The sequence below is a fragment of the Artemia franciscana genome, chromosome 21 (genome assembly GCF_032884065.1).
Source record: "Artemia franciscana chromosome 21, ASM3288406v1, whole genome shotgun sequence".
NCBI lineage: Eukaryota > Metazoa > Arthropoda > Branchiopoda > Anostraca > Artemiidae > Artemia > Artemia franciscana.
The window spans coordinates 2,394,798-2,409,856 of NC_088883.1; the positions used below are offsets into that span (position 1 = coordinate 2,394,798).

A 15,059-nucleotide genomic window follows, 5' to 3' on the forward strand; every position below is an offset into this window, starting at 1 on the left:
GCCTATCATGCCCCTTCACGCCACGTGTGACGCGCTATTAAAATGATTGTGCCATTGTGTTTACTGGTTTTAGAAATGGGAACCTCATGCTTTTTTTTTGTAGGGAGCTATTTTAAACTGTTTGTTCAATTTATCATGCGCTTGATCGTATGTTCTGACTGTGATTGCAGTGATTTAGGAATTACCGGGTTTAAATTAGAAATTTCAGGTCTTAAAGCCTGATTACATTTGGATGACATACCCATAAGGTAAAATTTATCGGTTGTTACTCTGAAGTTCAGTCATGTTGTTACGGTACTCTCGTGACCGCAAGCAGTGCAGATTATTTTCTTTTTGACTCAAATAACGTCCTTGGCAAGGTTTTTTAGAGGTCAAAAAACCTTTATCACTACAAAGAAGTATTTTGACTGATTTGTTTGACTTTTCTTATTTAACTGTGAAAAGTCTTTGGGGCTCTTTTTGGTAGTTATAAATCATTTTTTTTTAACTTGGTGATTTTTTTTTTTACGTTGAACTGAAGCTATTGTTAATTTAGATAAATTTGTCAGTGGTTAGTTCATTATCCTTTGTTTTTTTCCCAGAAATTGACCTTTTCTATGTTTTCGATTTTAAGTCACCGCCGACAAAAAACAAAACAAAAACTCGAAAAGAGGAAAAAATTAGGTTATTGCAACAAGTTCTGTATTCATGCTAATAGTAGTAGTGTTTGACGAGGAGAATTGATTACATAGAGATTTCAGAGGACTCAAGGGATCTCTCGCTTTTTATATCCTGGTTTATATCATGGAGTGTTATACGCGCCGCACAATTCGGCTATGCGTGGCATAGTCCTAACAAACTACACACAGTTCCTACAAGCATTGCACACATTCACCGCCTTTGGCACGCGCCACTTGGTGTACGTCATTTCTGAACGGCGGCGACAGATCAAGTAAATTTAGTTACCCTCAGTATTCGTATTGCTGGCTGATTTTGAACATTCGTCAGAATGAAGAGAGTAAAGCCATGACTTACCATGAGTCATGCCATGACCATGAGAGAGGTTAGAGAGTAAAGCCATGACTTACTTTAAAATTGGAGATTTCCAATTTAAAATTGGAGAGTAAAGCCATGACCATGAGAGAGGTTAGAGAGTAAAGCCATGACTTACTTTAAAATTGGAGATTTCCAATTTAAAATTGGAGAGTAAAGCCATGACCATGAGAGAGGTTAGAGAGTAAAGCCATGACTTACTTTAAAATTGGTAAATCAATGTTATTATAACTAATAGACATAAACTTAGCGAATTTAACAAACTTCTAGTCATCACGACGGAATTGGTGATAGTACTTAATCGATGATAGTCCACCAGACATCAGTAAAAATTTTCGTGGACCACAATCATCCATCGCATCCATATCGCTGACTGAGTCCAAATATATTCGTTAGAATGAAGGTTGGTTAAAGAATCCCTCCAAATTTATCAGTGCGACTTCTCTCTGAAAGATAAGTTTGTTTAAAAAAACGTGGATTTTGAACTTTTACTACATGTGGTCAACGAATACATGAATTAAATGCATGGGATCTTGCGCTTGCATAAACATAAGTGTTATAAGCATAAGTGTTGCATAAGCATAAGTATACTTGCTATACTATAGAAAGTAGCAAGCGATTGCTAATATCCACAAGTTTGCCCCCTCTCATTATATGTAATTTTTCTTTCCTTTGTCACCATTGACTTACAGTCCAGCTATTGGAGTAACATACGTGCTTATTCCACTAAAATATGCTCTGTTAAGGCTGAGGGATGCTAGATGTACTGAACCCGGAAAATACTGTTGGCACTCCATGTATTTTAATTCTGGTAGCAGATAATATTCCATGTTCTTTCCTGTGTTTAGGTCAATAAAATCACTGTACATCATGACAAGTTTCTTCAAGCGTGAAGTTTTTCGCTCTTCCAATCTCTTGCTTAGAATAATGTAACACAGGAGATTAAATTGCATGGTCATTCGAAGGTTAAAGTACGCATATGTGCTTATCATTATTCCATACATATTTTACTGTTCAAATGTTTACTGCGGTCAGAGAATTAGCCAGTTTGTTTTGGTGTGGGGGTGGAAGTATATTTGTATTACGGAACAGTCTCAAGACAGCCCTAAGCTAACCAAGGTCTGAGCCTCTGTTCCAGAAGGGAGGTTGGGGATCAAAAGTTCAATTGTTTTGTTTTGGAGGAGGGTCCTTTGACATACATTGAGGAACGTCTTTCCCATGGGAAAACATGCGTAGATAAAAAAATTAGATGTTGTTACTGTTAATGTCGGAAATCTGGTTAATGTCGACAGTTGGATGCCTGAAATTCCCTTTTCTCTGCTTCGATTCTGTTATCCTTCCGAATAAACTTTCTCAGTCTCTTGCAAGCTTTGATGGTAGAAGTAGGGTTAGATTAGGTTAGGTGCTAAATTCACTGGGGCAGCGGGGAAACTGCCACTCCCAGATCTCGGTTTGTACCCACACCTCCACATCCCCGGTTTGTATTCCCCCGTCCAAGATCTTGTCAAAACTAAGATAAACATGCATAATGCAAGCATCAACAGAAACAGATAAGTTTTTTTTTTAGTACATATTTACCTTTTTAATACTATAAAGGACCTTTATAGTACTTTCATAGTACTAGACAGATACCTTTATGGTACCAAATGGCTTAATTTTTTTACTGTAATTTTCACTTGCTTTGGGAAAATTGACTTCAACTTCCCCCCCCTCCAGGATTTCGACGAAATTATGCCACTGGTTAAATTAGGCTATAAATCTTAGAAATGGGTTAAAAACATAACCTAACCTGTCACCATCAAACCTTGCATAAAGTGAAAAAGTTGACTGGCAACGCTGGGTAATTTTGGGTATTTCTGATATTCATCGGCGAATGTCGACATTCATCAATTTTGGACATTCACGGTAACAATGTTGACATATAGAGTTTCACATATAGGGGACGTCTGGACCCCACCATCCCACCCTCCTGTAACTCTACCACTCAATGCATTTTATAGTGTTTCGCGGTTTAAAGTGCCTTAGGTTTTACTCTAAGCTGAGCAGTCGCTCCTCCAGAATTCGGCTTGATAGGTAAATAAATGTGGAAGGCCTAAGTTTCGTTTTTTTTTGTTACTGTAGGTACTGTTTTTTGTGCTTTCTCTTCCGAAGACCATACGTACTTTTTGGGCGGTAGGTTTTGTTATCTTGAATACAGTATCTCACATATATATATATATATATATATATATATATATATATATATATATATATATATATATATATATATATATATATATATATATATATTCACATATATATATATATATATATATATATATATATATATATATATATATATATATATATATATATATATATATATATATATATATATGTATATATATTTAAACCTTGGGTACACATACTTCTTATGGAAAAAAACTTCTTGGGAGAGGATCATTTCCTATAATTTCATTGGGACGGTGGTGGAGACACTCCCCACATTTCCTCTGTCCTTAGCAGAAATAGGATCAAGAAGTTATAGCACATATCCCATGATTATTAGCATTTTTTAAATATGGTTGCCTTACAAGCCTCAAAGTGATTGAACGTGTTATGTGTGGATTCTCCAGATCGCATTCAGAATCAAATCAATTTCCCTACAAAAAGCGGTTTTACAGCCTGGAGCATAATCAGTCTTGTCCTATTAAGACCAGGCACGCATATAGGGTAGGGGTGGGGGAGCTTAGTCTCCGTTCCTCCTTCTTGATTTTAGTATTTTTACGATTTTTCCTATAGTATCTAAAAGTTTCCATATATTACGCCTGTTTCCGGAACCCTTTTTTAAAGCCCCCCTCCATAAATGTCACCCTTTCTCCAAAATGTCCTATTTCCCAAAAAATAAAAATTATTTCTTACGCATGTGTCAGATTTGAACGACTCCAAAAGTAGATATGTCCGTTTTCATTTTTTCCTACAAAACACACTATTTGCTATTATTACCTCTCTCAAATCCAATTTTTGAAAATAATATTGTAGAATTTTTGAGGGGTGATATGGTGAAAGTTCTGAAACGGGCATTTTAAAGTACATAATGTTTACTCAGAATGGTTCCTTCGAGCCTTTCTTAATAAAGCAAGTCGGCCCTCTTTCCTGTTTAGGTTTGTCTTCTGTCATTTTCTGTGAAATTAGTGCAACTGTGATAAAACAAATTATTTACATCCTTGTTAGCAGTATCCATTTGAAAAGAGTCAAAACTTGTTAGTAATGTCTTATATTTAGTTTCTGTTTGAAACCGCAAATGTACTTCAAAACGTTATTTTAAAAGCTTTTAAATCGTACTTACTGGATTCACCTGAAAATATGTGATCCAATTTTTTTTCAGCTTTTATGTGTCGAGGAAGTTAGCTGCGTTTATGGTTGAGTACTTTTGATTGTTTTCGTTAAAGATATGCTACCGAGTAAGACCAAAATGGGAATGACGAGGGGGTGCCCACTCTGCCAGCTAGTGTCCATCTTGCAATGTCACTCTTTCAGTAACGATTGACATCCTACGCGTCATGCGCAGGCACGCTTCTAAGCCGTTGTCAACAGGTGGTACACTTTTACCCCATGTGGTATATGGTGCACACGATTTTTAAAACTTAATTCAATAAAAAAACAACATTAAAACTTAAAACGAACAGAAATTACTCGGTGTATGAAAGGGGCTGTTCCCTTCTCAACGCCTCGCTCTTTACGCTAAAGTTTTTTACTGTTTAATAAAGTAGAATTGAGAGAAAGAGTCAAACTTTAGCGTAAAGAGTGGGGCGTTGAGAAGGGAACAGCCCCTTTCATACACCGAGTAATTTCTGTTCGTTTTAAGTTTTAATGTCGCTCCTTACTTTCAGTTAAAAAAACTATTTTTTTAAATTTAATTATGTACTTGAATTGCATTGTTGCGGTTAACGTAGGAAATGGTGTTATTAGCTGGTTTGATATTGAATCAGGAGTTATGTAGGGTTGCGGTCTATCCCTATTTATATGGGTAATTTTTGTGGACTTTGTCCTAAGGAACACGACAAAGGTTTTGGGAGAGCATGGAATCAAAGGGAAAGGTAAAACTCTTGTAGACTTAGATTATGCTGCTGATTTGAGCGTCATAGATGAAAATGTTGGCAGAATTAATAAATTTTTGGGTATTTTGAGAGTTCGATGGGCAAGGATAGGCTTGAAAGTTAATGTAAAGAAGACTATGTCGCTTCTACTGGGAGTAAGTGAATATGAAAAAAGTTATGCGGAGTAACAAGAAGATTGATCAAGTGGATAGCGTCACTTATCTTGGTACTGTTATTAGAAAAGATTTGTGGATGCAGTGAAAATATTAGAAGTAGAATAGCCATGGCCTATGTATGGCTTTGAAACGTGGATGCTCCGACGGCGAAGGATTTATTATATATTTTCCTGACGAATTGCCCTCTCCACCCCCCAATGTCCCCGGATCTGATCCGATTGAAAAAGGAGCGTCTGAGACATGACATCTTTGTATATATCAAGTTTTATTTAGATCCGATCACCCATTCGTGATAAAAACATACCTCATTTTCGCTATTTCTAGTATTTCTATTCGAACTGTTTCTGAAGTCGGAACATGAATTTCTGTCTCTTAGTATTTTCCTAGAGGAGAATCTAGGTGTTTCGATGAATAATAATAAAAAAAAACGAAAAAGAAAACTAAAACCAAAATGAAAAGAAAATTAAAATAGTATTTTTGAGATGATTCATTCATAAATAAAGAATTATGTCAATATTTGTTCACTGACATATTTCTAGGTCAAATACCCATCAAGTAAGCGTGGCTTCGTTTATGGCTTTCTAGGAATACCTTACGCCAAACAACCAGTTGGAGAACGACGATTCCGGCCTCCTGAACCTCTTCCGTATCAGAATACTACTTGGATAGCTTCCAAGTTTATGCCAGCCTGTCCTCAGCCCGTTAACGGGGTAGAGAAGGCGATTAAAGAAGATTGCTTGTATGTCAACGTCTGGATCCCAGAGGTAAGTAGTAATTGTTGTGCCATACTAATTGAACGGTATGAGTATGAGCAATTAAGTAGCCGCTTTTAAGATGACCTGTAAAATAGCATGCTGAGAAGTCAAAAGCCTAATTTGTTTTTCTTGACAAACAAAAGAAAGAATAACAAAATGATTTTTTCTTAAAATAACATAATTTATTTTATTATAAGCCGAACACGGCTATCCAGTACAACATTCATAAATAGATAAGGCAAATAATAAATAAAAAAAAACAGATTAAAAGCTAAAAGACGAAAATCAAAATGGACTGAAAAGTTGAAAACATTCTTTTCGAAAACCTATTAAATCAAGTGAAAACGCTTGGCAAAAAACAGATTCTGCTTTACGCAATATAGATATCAAATTAACCTAAGTTTAAAGGCAAAATTTAAAAAAGTCAGTTCGTTGAGGAAAACGGGTTAAAAAGATCAAGTTATGTAAAGCCATATTGTTTTGCATCCCTCGTTTTTATTTGATAGATTCTAGAAAAAAATAAATATTTATTCCGTTTTTGACAATGGGGGAGTTTAGATTTTTTTTTTATATATTATTGTTGACTTCTCAGTCTTGTGATTTTATTATCATGAAATTGTATTTATTCTTATGCGAACATGTGTACACTTTGTATTTTTAGCGAAGATGACCTCTCGATTACTGATTGAAACCAGTTCGATTTCGAATTTCCATGTCACTTTCTTAAAAATGTTGTCGTATCTAAGAATCGAACTTAAGTTACCTTGGTAACTGGCAAGTGTTCTTACCGTTTCGTATTAAGTCTTGAAAAACGCGACAAACGAAAGAGAAATTCGGGGAGTTGAGGAAAAGAGTTAAAAATAAGTAATAAAAACGAGTTAATTAATAATAAATTATCCACCAGAGCTCTTATTTTTCAACATCCGATTGGCTATAAAGGAAAGACGGGGGAACAAAAAAGTCACTTCCTAACAAAATTATTGTACAATCAAGGTTAATTCTGCACATAATCATCTTGACACTTGAGACATATTTCATAAATGTGAGTAATCTTAGTAATATACTCTTTATAAAATATTACCGCCGTTGATTTGAGGTGAGTTGTTGCAGTTTCTTTGTGTTCTGGATTGATTTAGGAGCTCTGTCCCCCAAGGCACATTTTCAGTTCAGGGAAAAGAGCGAGACCTTTCGGCGCTAAGTAGGGACTTGGTGATGAATGTTCAAAAATGCTCCATTTAATCAAACTATTCGTGGTAACGAACTGTAGCAAGTAGTGACCTGGGTCAATAGTAACCGAAACTCTAGAAAATGGAATTTTGATACCAATAGTTAAATCAAAAGAGTCGCACTTTTGTACTGATCCTAAATAATAAGTTTCATCAAGTTTAGTCTTACCATCAAAAGCTACGTGCCTGAGAAAATTTGCCTTATTTTAGAAAATAAACAAGGGTCTGTTCCCTCCTCAACGTCCGCTTTTTAAGCTAAGGTTTTTTTTTTACTGTTTTAAAAAGTAGACTTGAGAGAAAGAGTCAAACTTTAGCGTAAAGATCGGGACGTTGAGGAGGGAACAGCCCCTTTCATATACGGAGTAATTTTTGTTCGTTTAAAAATATCTTCTTTTTTATTTAATTTGCTTAGAGAGACAATGGGTTGTACGAGCGTGTTTGGGACAGGCATTTCCGTGGGTCAGAATATTTGCAGAAGTCGGTTTGCCTCCTACTGTGTTTCGGGTAGCTTTCCATAGGTATTATGAAGCAATCTGAACCAATTTTTTCTTAATAAAAAAAAAGTTATAATCGAAAAGCACATAAAATCGACAAGCAGTATTCCCGAACTTTTGGATCCCATAATACTGTTGCCAAAATCTGTGGCTGTTGAATGTTGGTCTTGCCAGAATTCATTGTGATTGTGATTTTGTTTTGGATGTGGCATATTGAATCGAAAATGTGGCTCGGGGGATGTACCTTCAAACTAGTAAGGTTCCCAAAGAAACAATTCGCTTCAAATCATTGGCAGCAAAATTTTACGAAACGGTTGGTACAGAACTTGTTGTCAGGCAAGACAAATGTCTCAACTGGTAGGCAATTATGTAAAAACGTAACCATGATTGCATATTGTTTTTTCTTGTACTAAAGTCATGGAATGAATTTAATAATCCCATTCCCCTTGCGGAAACACTCTAAAATTCTGGAAAGTACCTTTAAACATTCTGAGACATTTGTACTCGTTTCCACACATGGACTGCTCATATTTATGGACCAGGGTACTAAAAATTTTCCATTTATTTCAATCTTACTTTTTTTTACTATAGCCTATGCAAAACTACTAATTGTCTCGTGTTATAGGAAGTGTGATGAAGATATGGGAAAAATAAAAACTTTGGATTCAATTTGCTTATGCTTAGTGCCAACTGCGCCCTCTACTTTATTTCAATAAAAATAAATTTGAAAAATGGTAAAATGATTACAGCCGTTAAGATATTTTTTGAAAATTTTGTGCCGCCAAAATTTTTGCGCCTGGGGCAAGTGCCCTCTTTGTATCCCCCTTAAAACTACCTTTGAAGTCGAAATATTAAACTGATACCAAAATCAATCTTTTTAATCAATCATCTTTTATTTATAGCAGGTGAGCTGAAAAAGAAACGGTTCTCTGAAATGTTAATCTTCTCTATCCCAAATACGAGTTAGGCTACTACCCCCTCCCCTAACCCTTAAAAATGCAAAGCCTGTTGCGTCATTTGCACTTTGCTGTAAACGAATTATATTACAAAAATTTTCTTTTATCATCATTTAAAAGTAAAAATGGAATTACGTTGAAACATAATCTTGAATTGCGGAGCATTTAGCATTTAATATCTATTAAATGCTGTATCTATATCTGTATAATATAGCTATATAATTTATTATATAATAAAATTATATAATATATAATAATATATCTGTATCCCGTTTATTTCTATTAGTTTTATTTAAAGACTGTTCAAGACATATAGCTTTAGATAAGATACAAATAGCAAACTAGACTTTGGACTTTTCCGATTAGGGGAGGGAAACAGGGGGAAATGAATTCCTATTTGTAGTGATTTATGTATGTTTTAAGTTTGACTTGAATATTGAATTCACTTTTTACTCGTTTTAAGATTTTTTTTTTTTTTTTTTTTTTTTTTTTTTTTTTTTTTTTTTTTTTTTTTTTTTTTTTTTTTTTTTTTTTTTAGTGCCTGTTTTCTGCATTGCTATGATTTGCTATGATTGTTGATTTAATTTCTCTTCGTTTTGGGTTTCATTTATTCTTTAAAATTAATTTTTGGTTGTTTTGAGTTTGAATTGTTGTAAGAATTCATTTCTGCTGGTCTTCAATTTAGTATGACTCTTTACTTTTCTTTATAAAACTTCTTCGTCGAAAGTTTTTTTCTTATTAATTCTAAAAGGAAATATGAAATCGTGTCATAAGGTTGTTCCACAGTGGTAATAATTCATGGGAATTAGAGGGGGGGGACATATTTTTTAAAACCTACGGTGCAAAAATCTTTGGGCCTGGAACTTCCAACTTAATACCCTAAGCTCTTGATCAGGTATTGCTAATACGCCTTTTTGACTACCTGCATGCCCATAGTGTGAATTTATGCAGTTCAATATCCTCCTAAACGTTATCTGAAAGTTCAACCTTAATATCCTTAGCCTTTTTTGAGACCCAAGATTAAACATGCCCTACTTTAACGAATTTCAAAACGTATCTGTAAACAATGAAAACTGGGGTGCATGCCGTCCCCGTAGTCATAGTTAGTGGACTTCTCCACTGTTTTGAAAAAGAATTAATATCGAAATTGTTTTTATCGCATGTCTTTGTGAGGAAGGCAGCTGAAACTGGCGTGGAAGGGGACTGGTGGCCCTCCAACCATTTTTGATCTAATCTCAGGGGAGGTGGGGAGGGTGAAAATTCTCTCTTCTAATAAAGATCAAAACGACTCCGCCACCCATAACAGAAAGTATATGCCTGAAATCCACCCCACAACAATAAAATTCCCCGAAGTCCCTCCTCCTAATAATCGAACCTGTTTCGACTCTCGTTAAATAAGAAAAAAACAAGTTTTTTTTAACTGAAAGTAAGGAGCGATATTAAAACTTAAAACGAACAGAAATTACTCCGTATATAAAAGGGGCTGTTCCCTCCTCAATGCCCCGCTCTTTTCGCTAAAGTTTGACTCTTTCTCTCAACTCTACTTTTTAAAGTAGTAAATAACTTTAGCTTAAAGAGCGGGGCGTTGAGGAGGGAACAACCCCTGTTAAATGGAGTAATAACGTATATATATGGAGTAATTTCTGTTCGTTTTAAGATTTAATATCGCTCCTTACTTTCAGTTAAAAAAAAACTTGTTTTTCTTTTTGTTTAATTTCTGAACGTTTTTAAATTAAGGCATGTTTTGATTTTGGCTCTCCGTACATGAATAATTAAAACGAAATTTGCATATTAATTTATTTTTATGGCTAAATGGCTTTCTCATAGTTTTGATCGGAAGATTTTGAGAAAAAAGAGCGGGGGAGCAGCCATAGTTACCCTCCAATTTTTGGGCTATTTAAAAAAGCAACTAGAACTTTTAATGTTTTACGAACGTTTTTATTAGTAAAAATATACGTAACTTACGAATTAACTTACGTAACGAACTTCTATATCCGTATGTTTTTATTATGTATATGAGGGGCGTTCACCACCTCGTCAATACCTCGCTCTTTACACTAAAGCTTAAATTTTGTCCTAATTCCTTAAGAATGACCCCTGAATCACAAAGGCCGTAGAATAGATAGTTGAAATTAATAAAGTTACTTAAGCGTAAAGAGCGAGGTATTAGGAGGAGGTGAACCCCTCATTTGCGTAATAATTTCTGTTCGATTTAAGTTTTAATGCTGCTCCTTACTTTCAGTCGAAAAAACTTTTTCATATTTATTTTTTCATTGTTCTTTAAAAATATACTAAAAAATCCTGCGCCCCATTCGTGGAAAATATCTTCCCCATGACAAATTCCTCCTTGGAAAAATCTCCCCGCGTAACCCCCTCCCCTCAACCTCTGCCCCCAACCAAGAAAATCCCCCTGAAAGCGTCTGTACACTTCCCAATAACCATTACTATGTGTAAACACTGGTCAAAGTTTGTAACTTGCAGCCCCTCCCATGGGTACAGTGGAGGAGTAAGTCATCCCCAAAGACATAGTTATTAGGTTTTTCGACCATGCTGAATAAAATAGCTATCTCAGAATTTTGATCCGGTGACGTTGGGAAAAAATGAGCGTGGGAGGGGTCCTAGGTGCCCTCTAATTTTTTGGTCACTTAAAAAGGGCGCTAAAACTTTTCATTTCCTTTAGAATAAGCCCTAACACGACATTCTAGGACCAATGGGTCGATACGATCACTCCTGGAAAAAAAAGAACAACAAAAAACAAACAAATAAACACGCATCCGTGATCTGTCTTGTGGCAAAAAATGAAAAATTCCACATTTTTGTAGATAGATGCTTGAAACTTCTGCTGTAGGGTTCTCTCATATGCTGAATCTGACTATGTGATTTTCGTTAAGATGTAATGACGTTTAAGGGGTGTTTCCCCCTATTTTCTAAAATAAGGAAAATTTTCTCAGGCTTGTAACTTTTGATGGGTGAGTCTAAACTTAACGAAACTTATATATTTAAAATCAGCATCAAAATGCGATTCTTTTGATGTAACTATTGTTATAAACATTTCGTTTTTTAGAGTTTCGGTTACTATTGAGCCGGGTCGCTCCTCACTACAGTTCGTTACCACGAACTGTTTGATTAGCAAATATTCTGTTTGAACAATCTTAAACAAAGAAAATCTGCACAGTCATTACAGAAACAAACGCATTTTTGGGGGGAGAATGTGGGTGTGCATATATCTCCAACTTTCGATATATGTCAAAATTATGCAAATTATATTACAACAATATTTTGAACGGGCTAAGCGTCTGAAGTTACAACTACGTATACAACACTTTCAATATCTTTGAGACTTATTAACATGACCGTATCAATTAGAACGTTTTTGATCGTACGACACGTATAAATATTTTTTGACTAAATCTTTACGCAGAAAAAAGGCGGGTACAAAAAAAGGTCCAAGATTGGACCGTATGACCTCCAGAAATAATTGAAATTATAGGTTAAAATGAAGCTGTTTACTTTTTGACCAGGATATTAACTGTATATAATGTCTTTGGAATTGATGAAATGATGTGAGGAAAACGGTTTGTTAACTTTGAAGAACTTTGTTAATTTTACTGACCCTGTGGGAGCCCTGCAACTGTTCTACTTTTAAACTGAGCATTTTACATTTTGCTTGAATATTATAAATAACTCCAGATTAATCACTCAGTCGATAATATATTGGTAGCCTATGTACAAGTCAAAATTGGGAGTTCACAATGGGATTTGAAGAGACATTGACACTAAGCAGGAATTTTTATGTGCAGAAATTGATGTGCAATAAATTGGAGAAGTGGCATATGATCGCTTCACTGACTTCACCGCTTGATTGCGGTGGATGGCGGCTTAGCAAAAAATTAGCATGTTTAACATAAAACCGTAAATGACTTAGGATATGACCTAAAATTGGGTCATTGAGATTTCCATAACCGAGAACCCTTTTTATAAGAATTACAGTCCCCCATCTTGAATAACAAGAAAGATCCCTTTTTTGCAAAGGAAGCAGTGATATGTACCCTTTTTGTATCCTGTTTCTACTTTGCTTTTTTTCGCCGCTTGTGGGGCACTGAAATATCATATCATTTGTTTTAAAAGGAACGTATCTCAGTGGTCGCGGTCTACAGGTTCAATTCAATGCTCATTGTAGGTCTTCATCAAGGCAATTAGAAATAAACTTTGAAGGATGATCAAGAAGTCTAGACCTTCTACTTCTTCAATGGAAAAGCAATGACACACATGGAACCAATCAACACATATTGCAGAATCACTCTTATCTTAAGCAGGCACTGTTCAACCCATTTTGGAGCTTAAAAAGGGGCAGATTCAGAATAGGAAATATAAAAATTTAAATTTTTATAAATATAAAATTTTTATATTTTATATTAAATAGACATATATTGGGCTATATATAATTTGGGCTATCTCAGAATTTTGATCCGGTGACTTTGTGGAAAAATGAGCGTGGGAGGGGGCCTAGGTGCCCTCCAATTTTTTTGGTCACTTAGAAATAATTATAGGCTAAAATGAAGTTGTTTAGTTTTTGACCAGGATATTAACTGTATATAATGTCTTTAGAATTCTTATCAAACAGTTCGTGGTAACGAACTGTAGTAAGGAGCCACCCGGCTCAATAGTAACCGAAACTCTAAAAAATGGAATTTTGATACCAATAGCTACATCAAAAGAATCGCATTTTAATGCTGGTTTTAAATATTCCATCAAGATGAGTTATACCCATCAAAAGTTACGAGCCTGAGAAAATTTGCCTCATTTTAGAAAATAGGGGGAAACACACCCTAAAAGTCATACAATCTTAACGAAAATTACACCATCAGATTCAGCGTATCAGAGAACCTTATTGTAGAAGTTTAAAGCTCCTATATACAAAAATGTGGAATTTCGCATTTTTTGCCAGAAGACAGATCACGGTTGCGTGTTTATTTTATTTATTTATTTTTTTTCTTTTTTTTTCAAGGGTGATCGTATCGACTGAGTGGTCCTAGAATCTTGCGAGAGGGCTCATTCTAACGGAAAATAAAAGTTCTAGTGCCCTTTTTAAGTGACCAAAAAAATTGGAGGGCACCTAGGCCCCCTCCGACGCTCATTTTTTCCCCAAAGTCACCAGATCGAAATTCTGAGATAGCCATTTTATTCACCATAGTCGAAAAACCTAATAACTATGTCTTTAGGGACGACTTACTCCCCCGCAGTCCCCGTGGGAGGGGCTGCAAAAAATCCCCGCAGGGGATTTTTTTGATTTAGGGGGAGAGTTGAGGGGGGGGGGGGTTACGTGGGAGGATATTTCCATGGAGAAACTTCTCATGGGGGAAGAGAATTTCAATGAAGAGGGCGCAGGGTTATCTAGCTTTATTTGAAAAAACAATGAAAAAAAAATATGAACAGTTTTTCTACTGAAAGTAAGGAGCAGCATTAAAACTTAAAACGAAAAAAATTATTACGCATATGAGGGGTTTACCTCCTCGTTATACCTCGCTCTTTACGCTAAAGTATTTTTAGTAATTTTAAGTATTTATTCTACGGCCTTTGTGATTCAGAGGTCATTCTTAAGGAATTGGGACACAATCTAAGCTTTAGTGTAAAGAGCGAGGTATCGACGATGGTTGAACCCCCTCATATACGCAATACAAACCTACGAATATATTAATTCGTTACGTAAGTTAATTCGTAAGTGACGTTTTTTTTACCAATGAAAACGTTTGTAAAAAATTTCAAGTTCTAGTTGCTTTTTTAAGTAATCAAAAACTTGGAGGGCAACTAGGCCTCCTCCTTCGTTCCTTTTTTCTCAAAATCTTCCGATTAATTGCAATTAATTAATATACAAATTTTGTTTTAATTATTTATTTGCGGAGAACCAAGATCAAAACATACATTAATTCAAAAACGTCCAGAAATTAAATAAAAAAAAAAGTTTTTGTAACGGAAAGTAAGGAGCGACATTAAAACTTAAAACGAACAGAAATTACTCCGTATATGAAAGGGGCTTTTCCTCCTCAACGCCCCGCTCTTTACGCTAAAGTTTCTTACTGTTTTAAAAAGTAGAGTTAAAAAAAAGGGTCAAACTTTAGCGTAAAGAGCGGGGCGTTGAGGAGGAAAAGCCCCTTTCATATACGGAGTAATTTCTGTTCGTTCTAAGTTTTAATGTCGCTCCTTACTTTCCGTTACAAAAACTTGTTGTTTTTATGGCACTTGGTATTAACCAAGTGACATATAGCAGTCGCCAATTCTGTCGGTCTGTCTGTCGGTCCCGGTTTTGCTACTTTAGGCACTTCCAGGTAAGCTAGGACGAT

The 15,059-nt window shown here is 35.3% G+C and overlaps 1 protein-coding gene across 3 annotated transcripts in view; it reads left to right on the forward strand.

Annotated features, from left to right (window-relative positions):
• The window catches only part of LOC136040810 (cholinesterase-like), a 90,437-nt gene that overhangs the window by 17,548 nt on the left and 57,830 nt on the right, over positions 1-15,059 (forward strand). For all 3 annotated transcript variants that reach the window (XM_065725141.1, XM_065725143.1, XM_065725142.1), the window contains exon 3: positions 5,827-6,051. In XM_065725141.1, the coding sequence (XP_065581213.1) occupies positions 5,827-6,051 (225 nt within the window). The remainder of the gene's footprint in view (positions 1-5,826; positions 6,052-15,059) is intronic.